This window comes from Photinus pyralis, unplaced genomic scaffold, assembly GCF_008802855.1.
Source record: "Photinus pyralis isolate 1611_PpyrPB1 unplaced genomic scaffold, Ppyr1.3 Ppyr1.4_LG6, whole genome shotgun sequence".
Taxonomy (NCBI): domain Eukaryota; kingdom Metazoa; phylum Arthropoda; class Insecta; order Coleoptera; family Lampyridae; genus Photinus; species Photinus pyralis.
The window spans coordinates 1,691,344-1,701,193 of NW_022170663.1; the positions used below are offsets into that span (position 1 = coordinate 1,691,344).

Here is a 9,850-nt window from a genome sequence, read left to right on the forward strand (position 1 = left end):
ACTCATTAAGACGTTACTTGAAACAGTATTCTTTAAGCATTTAATAAGGTAACTCACCCTTGTCAGTTTATTTGCAACATTGTTCACATGTATGTTCCACTGTAGAGTAGTACTTAAGCTGACGCCTAGTATCTGAATAGTTGTATTATTTTTAATATCTCTTAAATCGCGGAGGCTATGCCATAGGGTTTGTGTTTTACTGTCATTTACAGCTAGCTGATTAGCATTAAACCATGTTTTTATCTCCTTGTTTGTATGGTATATTTTAGAATGAAGATTTTCAAGAGAGGTTTCGATATTTATGCTATTTGAATCATCTGCGTAAAGTATGAGATTATTTGCAGACACATTATCAAATAAATCATTAATAAATATAATGAAAAGGGTAGGACCTAAGATTGAGCCTTGGGGTAACCCGCACTTTACTACTCGTTTTTCTGACAAATTATTGTACCTTACATACACAAGAGCCTTAATTTTTAACAAAAAAACACTGCAATCTCGAATTGTATTAAATATTCACAAGGCTACTCAAACCGGACACCTATTAAATTTGGAGAAAGGGCACAAGTTTAAAAGTTTGGAATCAAGGTTAAGCGGCCATCCCATAACAGAAATTCTTTTGAGAGTATGTATTTATAATAAAAATTTCACACGCATTATTATGACTTCTTTCAAACGCTTCCATAAACTCATGAACACGATCTTCTACTTCATTTTATTTTATGTCACAAACACTTTCATAGTTATCATCTTATCAATTTCAAAGGAAAATATCTTCCCTAACACGATCTCGATTTATATGGCTTAGCCTTTGATGTCAAAGTATTTGGTTCTTGTTCTGCTTTGCCAGAAATCCATGCAACTATTCTTCACCGACGTTTTTAGTCTAAATACCGCTATTAGGTATTACATTGCTTCCAATGGATTGCGGTTACTAATTGGACAACAACCCAAAGATAGTCGATGTGTAAAACTCATTTAAGCGCCAAATTCAAACTGCCTGTAATCATTTCAAGCACCTTCCACAGTATAACCTTCCTTTTTTACCAAAAATCGACTACATCAAAATTTCTCGGGAAAACACTTTTTCTTATTAATTTGGGTGCGTAGAATCCAAATCAATTCGTACTTTTTCGATCAGACTTCTCAATCAAAAGTTATAGGCTAGAAACCAATTTCGAAAAAAAAATTCAAAGGGCTGTAACTTTTGAACTAGTAGCCCAATCTTGGAACTGTTTGAAATTATGGATTCTACAGGCCACATTCTATAAGAAAATTTTTTTCCGGGCCGATCTGAGACAATTTTTATTTCGGGGCTCAAAAAAAGGCAGTGTATAACCTTCCTTTTTTACCAAAAATCGACTACACCAAAATTTCTCGGGAAAACACTTTTTCTTATTAATTTGGCTGCGTAGAATCCAAATCAATTCGTACTTTTTCGATCAGACTTCTCAATCAAAAGTTATAGACTAGAAACCAATTTCGAAAAAAAATTCAAAGGGTTGTAACTTTTGAACTAGTAGCCCAATCTTGGAACTGTTTGAAATTATGGATTCTACAGGCCACATTCTATAAGAAAAATTTTTTCCGGGTCGATCTGAGACAATTTGTTTTTCGGGGCTCAAAAAAAGGCAGTGTATAAAGTTCCATGTCAACCACGTACTATGGAAAGTTTAACTACCTAATCTCCATTATCTTCTATATAAGTCCGCAAATAATAATAGGTTTGCTTTATTTCCTAGGTGTTTAATTAATTGACGTTTTTTACTTTTAACTTTGACAGTATCAAATCGTGTGTCTCATCAGACAGATTCGTTTTACCCTGAAACTCACATACCCAGACGATGTTCTTGATCAATTTTACTTGCAATTATTACTCCATGTACTATATGGTATAAGCGGCAATCCTAAACACAACAATCGCATAGCAACTTTGAGTGGCTGTCAAGTGTCAATTTTTTTTAACGCCAATTAAAGTTATCAAAATTTTAGTGAACATGAAGTGTATTAAAATATTTTAAATGAAAATGGAAACCCAAACAAGGTATAACATTTATCTTACATTTACTAAGTGCTTCATTAGTTCAATTCTAGATCCACCCCACAAGAATCTAATTCGACCACATCCTCAACCTTCAGTTTAGACAGGACCTCGCTTTCTGGTCATTGTACTTCATTCACGTTAGATGTCGAGTACCAATCCAAAACTCAGCAAACCGTTGAGTGCTCTAAAGTTGTCAACGACATCCAAGTACAATGTGCGCTGTTAATGGATGGCAACACCACAACGGTTGAAGGTGACGAACTAATTGGTAGACTGACCAAGCAAAAAATTGCTCCGTCGCGAGTGATCAAAGCGCTAAGGTGGTACCTGCTGAAATATGGTCGTGGCATTTTCATCAATCGTGGAATGCAAGCCGGCTTACACTTGGATGTTAAAAACACACCATCGCCAAACGAACTTCTAGATAACGTATACTCATCACTTCCCGAACCGTACATTGCAAACACCAAACCATCACAAAGCTTGGGATCTATCAACAAAAATGAATCTCAAGAAATCCCACGCAGAAGAAGTACATCACTCGCTACTGTAACCAGCGTGTATAGCGTTGTGCCTAAAGACGTGGATCGCATTAAGAAATCAAAGCAAAGATTTAAAAGCTGTATACCATTAGCAATAAAAACCACTTCCAAGAAATCAAAAGCACTTGTCAAATCCACCCCGCTCTCCCATTTACCAGTTCGACGCGGATTCGAAACGAAAGTTCCAATTTACAGCAACACCCTAGAAGGGGTTTGTAAAACAGTCGATTTCTCATCACAAATCGACTTGAAACCCAAGTACTTGATAACGCAATCGACTGAAACCCATGAGCACGTTCAACAGTTTAGCCAAACTGATGTACCAAACCTTGAGAACAATTTTATCGAGAAAATTCATGGAGTATTTAATAAGGGAAGCACCGTGTGGATTGCCATAAAGCAGTCACCTTTAAGTAGCTTCTCGATTAAGAGCAGCTGTTCGTTTAGTCACCATGTGGATGAAAAGTCCCGGCAGGTGGGACACGTAGAGTTTGCTTCAAGCATGGAGACCGTTGTGTGTAAGTACAAGAAGTCGGACAGTGAAAAGGTAAAACCAGAATCCAAAATTGAGGTGAACCCTTGGAACCTATCTCCCTCGTTAATGGATCGAGTGCGCTGCTATACGTCCTTGTCTAATGTACCAACGGATGATCAAAGGAGGATGTTGGGTCGCTGCCAGGCTCAATCAAGGAGCCGGCTAGTCTATTACGGAATGGATCAGAAGAAATCCCTAAGATTGCCGCATAGTGTGGGGAAGTCGTCGAAGGAACGAAACTCTCGAACTAAGAGGATGGCGCAGTCGGATCCCTCACTTTTTGGAATTGTTCGCAAGGAACGCACTACTGGGAGTGGAAAAGCACTTGTACGAAAAACTTCGAAACGTACCACACTAGCGTTGGCGCATAAGGCGGTTTCAGGGACAGACATCGATCTTTCTTCCTATGTGCAAGAACAGCCGCGAGCAAAACAGAAGGTTCAGGTATTGTACCAAAGCGACGCCTCCACGCTTACTGTAAGAAAGAAAGGGAGCAAGGCGCAAATGCAAAAGTGGGAAAAGAGCATCGTGCAGACCGAGAAGACCCTCCACAATTTAAGGCAGAAGATAACGCATTTGAATGAGTTGCTGAAACGCGGAGGTAAGGAAGAGATGTTGGGCATTCACTATTTTAACAGCGCGAAACGTTGCGTACGGAAGTCGACATGTCCTAATGTAACCCGTTCCATGATGTGCCAGACTACTCGGCATGCAAGTAGCCGTAACTACCAGGTAAACATTTTCAGTACTTTGACATTTATTGAAGTTGTTTGCAATTTCCTGGAAAATTCCTGTCATCTTACACCCTCTGTCAGTCGATCGGTGATAATAAACACCAACGTACACAAATATATCACATACTTACTAACAGACATTATTTCCTACAGACATACATCAGTTCAGTCATTGTGTTCTTTCGTTTAGTACCTACGTAATTGTTTAGTTTGTTACCTGCATAAATGTGAATTGATTATCGATCTTCCTCATATTATAATTTCTCATCCTGAACAACTTTTCTTGGATTTTGACGTGTCTTGAAAATATCCATTTTCAATTCATAACAAATGGAACAATTAAATAAATATTCGGTTGTAACATCAATCCTGGATCCCGATTCAAGCTCACAAAATGGTACTAAACATTTCGTTTTAAGACATATTGAGCCCAAAGCAGGAAGTATAGAAAATATAGCTATACACACTTTCGTGGCAGGAGAAGTGAGAAGTTAAAAAAGAAAAGTAAAACACTTTGCAAAATAATAGTGCTCAAAACTGCACGCTTTATTTAGGTATAATCCGTATAATACACTTCTTTTTACTGGTTTTTGCCAATACATTTAACAGTGCATGAGAGCACATTTTGTTGTCTGCAATCAAGTCATGGAACTTCTGCAGGCATTTTCATTTGATTTGCACTGTTTTATGTATTTTTGTAAATTGACGTGTAAAAATTGTGTGTTAATTATTTCTTCGAGTTATCAAAACATGATTACCGCTCCTTCTGAATGTCTTAAGGATAATTTTTTTGTAACAGTTTCTTGTTACCTAAGACTTGGTATGCTTACATGCAGGAGCTGGGATTCATTAAAAAGACAAGGTACATCCGCCTTTCTAGATTGGGTCGCGCGTGCCAGTTTGTGTCGGCACAATGAAAATTGGTGGCGATTTTTTTAAATCGCAACATGTAAAATTATTCGATGCGTGCTAATTCACTTTTTTATATCAACTCGTTTTAATATCTATGCGCGTTAATTACAATTTTCAGTAGCGCGAATGTGGAAAAGAATGAATATTTACGAATCAATACACGAGTATAATTATAAAAAAATGTTGCATATAATTAGAGTAAATAATAAGGAAGTACTGTACAAGGTTCAGTTCTTTTTTTGTACCCTTGACAGCTTTTTTTCTTTTTTAGAGGCGCGCGGCGGCGGAAGAAAGAGTTGAATGTCACAATCGCCAAAGGTGCCAGTGCATGAAGGACCCGCCTGAGAATTTTCCGCACGTTCCCTCGGTGCCCCTACACTTATTGGTGCCCCATAGTGTTATATAAAGAAAATAAACGTTTAGGTTGTTTATTTGCTAACGTGTTATGTACACAGATATTACAACAACTATGATCTCGCAAAGAATTCTTATAAATTATCACAATAAAAATGTGCCTGATGGTTAAATAATACAGCTATGTGCACATTTTCTGGAAATTGTGGGTAATACGGGGAGGTGCATCAATACTTTAGAAGAAGAGATCGCAATACTACCTACGCTACACTAAATAAAATAACAATAATAATATATTACATAATGACGACTTTATACAATGATGAGATGAAGCGTCCGAGGGGGAAGGGCACCAGTCACTTAGCCATTCCGTCGACGACGCCCTAAGGAAGATGTCTAGGAAAGCGCCGGTGCTTTTAATTTATTCACCGCGTTTGATAGGTGGAGTATTTCGGTGTTAAGTTGATGGACAAGCGATTCGAGTTTGTCGACGGAATCCAAAACTTCGACGCGGCCAGTGTGGGGGTTGAATCGGACCTCGAAGGGCCTCGACATTGTGGAGACCCAACGTCTGAACTTGTCTTTGGCATCTTCGAAGCTTTCGGCTACATAGTAGACGGGCTGGTACTCCTGGTCCTGGTAGGGTTGGACCGCCGTAGACGCCGGTTCGAAGGCTCGCAGCTCGGGTTTGTCGCTCAACGCGTGCAAAAGCTCGCCGTAAGAGCTTAAGAGTCCGGCACCGTACGCCTTAACCGTCCCTTGTTCCTTGCAAAGGCCAAATTCGACAGTAAACCAGTAAACCTGAATTAGAAGAGTTAGATCTAGTTTCTTAGAATGTCGCAATGGCGACCGCGTTTTACTTTTACGGTCACGCATACTTGCGACGCGACCATGACACAGTACTTACAGTGGATAATTTTTCAATTTCGGGATCCGAAGCGCCGAGCGATGCCAGGCCGATTTCCTGTGAGAATTGTGCAAAGCTGGGATCGGCGAGAAGCGGCATGTGTCCAAGCAGTTCGTGGATGCAATCTCTGCAATAAAAAGAGGATCGTTTTAAATCCGGTTGTAACTTCGTTAAATTAATAGCGCGCCCCGAGAGAGATTCTCGAGATATAATGGCTTTTATTATTGAATTACGCGCGCTTTGATCATTGCATTATGGATACTTACGGTTCGGGGGTGTGGTAGGGTGAGTTGACGTGTCGCACGTATTGCGTACTTTGGAAAATGCGGAAAGCGAGGGAGGCGAGAAAATCGCGCGCTGTTAAAAGACCGGCGGCCGGTCTCAGGGTGAAGCCGGTCTGCCGCCGGAGGAACGACGACATTTCCTCCAGCTGCGGAATTCTGTCGGGTACGAAGATGTTCTCATCCTGTAACATCTTGAAGACGCGACGGTATTCGATGCAAGCGTGCTTGGGCATCAGCTCCAAGACGGTGTTAAAGACGGATTGCCAGGTCTTGTTTTCGGTTTCGGTGTACTTAATGAAGGGAACTGGGTCGCCACTGTAAAACGCTAAGTTAAAATCCACCCCAAGTGAAGCTGACGGAAACTTACTACTTATAGCTGAAAGCGATTTCGGCGATTTCTTTGCGACGGGCCCGATACTCCTTATCTGCGAAACCGGGGTGGTTCATGTCGAGTTCAGGTTCGTATTTGGTCATAAGATGATTGCAGTTGTCCAAGTCACTGGCGTGTCGTGGAAACCAGGGATTCTTAGCGGATACGTTGTCATCGCCCAAAAGCGAAACGCTCAACAACGAAGACGACTGTCTCAAATTCTTAATCAGCTGAAGCATATTCTGACGGCCCATTACGATTTTAATTAGCACGTCCAACTGGTTACCATCATTTTGACTCGGGCGCGTCTCGAGATGGCAAACTATTCCCTGATACTTCTCGACGCTTTTCAAGACGCGCGAGAGCGAGTTCATCCCTTCGCGTAAACGTAGAATAAGCGCTGCCCTTTGTTGAGCGTCGGGATTTTCGCTGGCTGCATTTCCGAGCACGACTTCCTCTTCGGTAAGTCCACAATCTGTGTGAAAAATGAAAATCCCCGTCATATTTTATAAGAGATTAGGAGTAAATGGAGGGTGAAAATTGACTTTTGACATAAAAGCCGGACGTGGTTTCTTTGTGTAAATGCGCTCCACTTCTAACTTTGCTCTCAATGTAATTACGCTCGAGTGGCGCACTTTACTTTCAATTCGTGTAAAATTCCAAGGATTACATGCACATGCACAGACTTTACCTGCATTTTCATCGGTCGTTTCTGCAGTTTTTCTAGGTTTGTCATCAATATGCACCTCAGGTTCGACACTCGAATCTAGAAAGACACATCAACATGCAACGTGCAACACCAAAATCGCCAATTAAAAAGACTTACCATTAGAGCGAAGACGGGCTTCGTCTAATACGCTTTGTTTAGTTTGCTTCACGACCAAAGTTTCGAATCTGGCGTCGTCGACGAGGGAACGCCGCCTCGCAGGGTAGCCGTTCTACAAAAGAGAAAATCCTTTATTGTCTTCTGCAGGCGGAAGTGGTATCTCTTTCAGGAAATTGCCGTTTTCAACTTCTATACATTTGCGCTCTAATTCGTGACAATAAGGGGATAGGTGACCATGAAGAGGGAGGCTTGTCAGTGAACTCGCGGAATTTGCCTCGAGCAAGGTTTCTTGCATATGATCGACATTAAACACGCGTTCACTGGCCGTGATATCTTAAGACAACATTAATCCAATTTCATATGTAATTAAAAACTCGCTTGCGTCGCTTCTTCAACTTCATTGAATGAGTGTTACAAACGAAGACCGTTGTGAAATTGGCACTTGCAACACGCTTTCAATGAAAACTATGCACACGATTTGATTAACGAAATGAAGACGACTTACCTCAATGCTGTATGATTTCTTGATGGCGAACATTTCGCGATTTTTCTGTGCCGCTGCGACTGCTGCCATGGTGTTAATTGGTGATTTCAACAGTGGTAGTTTTCTCGCTGATGGAAAATGTGCCTTTAAAGCCTGCAAACACGCTGGTTTTCACTGCTTTTAATTAAAACACGATGTGTCTACTCAAACTCGACCACGATTTATTTATTACAAGAAAAAATAACCGTCTGTCGACTTGGTTAAGAATTACACACTTGCGAGATGAAGCAAAACCAATGGTTGTCAGGACTCCTGGGGTTTCACTTTTAAGTAGTCAAACCCCTTCTCCATCGCTCCCCACGCTGTGCGCCAGCCCTTTCATTGTTGCGAAAATTACTCGTCACGCCTGCGTCACGGTCGGTCACTGGATGCTGGGATCCCCAAGGTTTTCGAGGATACCCCTATCCACCTGCGTGTGTCATCCGCGGAGCCGTTCGCCGAATCTAACCGTAACGGTTTTCCAGCGCTTTTCAATTTCCGAATCACAACATGACCTACCGTAAAACCGTTTCACACGTGCCCGTTTGATTATGCAGCGCTTGCTTAAAACTAGATTAAACTTGAATCTTGACCTCTTATCTACTGCTGTACATACTAATTATTTAATCATCAATATTGTATTTTTTAAATTCGTTTTAGTCCAAATGAGATTCACTTCCGATTCCGTTCCTGTAGTTATTGTATGACCGTTTAAAAATTAAGAAAATAATCCATTAACTGAATGGTTTTTTTCGGGGAAAATTAAAAAAAATTCCTGGAATTTTCATTGATTTTATTTCGGACGGAATAAATAAGTCTACTACTGTTAAAATCTGTGCTCGTGCATAACTTTCTGTAACCATAGATTAATTTGTTTTTTAATCTATGCTGAAACGAAGCAATAAGTTTCACAAGGAACAATCGCAGCGAGGACGGCCGAAAAGGCATAACCTTGGAAACTCTAACCCCCACGTGGTTTTGAGTGCTGTCAGAAAATGTCGATAATTCTTAATCTCCTGCACCTGGGAAAACCCGGATCGTACAGGTAATACCAATCAATTATAATAGACTGTCAATCACTATTAAGGTTAATTTGGTGATGATAAAAAAAAGGCGGTGGTGGCTGCCACCAAAAGTCGTTCCGGTTATATAACTCCAAAAAACTTGAAAGTAAAAAAAAATTTTCCAATTCAGTGTCATTTTACGCGCTGTTTTTCTTTTACCTTCCCAATCTAATTAATATCATTGATAACCTTACTTTTTGAATCTGTTGTAGGTATATTTGTCTATGACTAATAATCGCTTTCCGGTAGAAACCTTGTTCCAAATCAATCAATTCTTACATCCCAGAATGAATTTACCTACAAATTATTCCAATGGAAGTTTTTCTTATTATCAAAGATCCGGTGCGGAACTGGCGACAAAATATGCTTGTCATTATTATCACAACGACTTGTGAGATCATTTTTTTTATGTTACGTAAATATTTTCGGCACGATGGAAGTTTTTATTCTCAAGCGGTTAATTATATTCTTATTAAACTGGTTTCCAATTACTGTAGGTAAATATTTTTTTGTAGCGATTGACTGAAAAGTGTGCCAGAATTCGGGAAGCCTGCACAGGGTTACTTCGGACTTGCTTTCCGCTTCGTAAGATACATTCGATAATAATTAACGAAATGAAATTCTGGAAAAATTTAATCGGCTCCAATGTATTTCGTAAATGAAATGTAAATTTTATGTATAATGCATCGCCGGAAGACAGGCGAGCTATTAGTAGGTGCTGGTGATCAATCAAAAGATGACCATTTACAAGA

The 9,850-nt window shown here is 40.1% G+C and overlaps 2 protein-coding genes across 2 annotated transcripts; one reads left to right on the forward strand and one right to left on the reverse strand.

Annotated features, from left to right (window-relative positions):
• Nucleotides 1-1,920: 1,920 nt before the first annotated feature.
• On the forward strand, nucleotides 1,921-5,302 carry LOC116173387. Its single transcript, XM_031490831.1, has 3 exons — nucleotides 1,921-2,047; nucleotides 2,098-3,856; nucleotides 5,042-5,302. The coding sequence occupies exons 1-3, from the start codon at nucleotides 2,025-2,027 to the stop codon at nucleotides 5,174-5,176; spliced, it is 1,917 nt and encodes a 638-aa protein (XP_031346691.1). The 5' UTR covers nucleotides 1,921-2,024; the 3' UTR covers nucleotides 5,177-5,302.
• Nucleotides 5,185-8,310, reverse strand: LOC116173388 (tyrosine 3-monooxygenase). Its single transcript, XM_031490832.1, has 7 exons — nucleotides 8,017-8,310; nucleotides 7,512-7,623; nucleotides 7,377-7,451; nucleotides 6,683-7,160; nucleotides 6,298-6,630; nucleotides 6,032-6,158; nucleotides 5,185-5,925 (listed from the first exon to the last, which is right to left on the reverse strand). The coding sequence occupies exons 1-7, from the start codon at nucleotides 8,083-8,085 to the stop codon at nucleotides 5,521-5,523; spliced, it is 1,599 nt and encodes a 532-aa protein (XP_031346692.1). The 5' UTR covers nucleotides 8,086-8,310; the 3' UTR covers nucleotides 5,185-5,520.
• Between the last annotated feature and the right edge of the window lie 1,540 nt (nucleotides 8,311-9,850).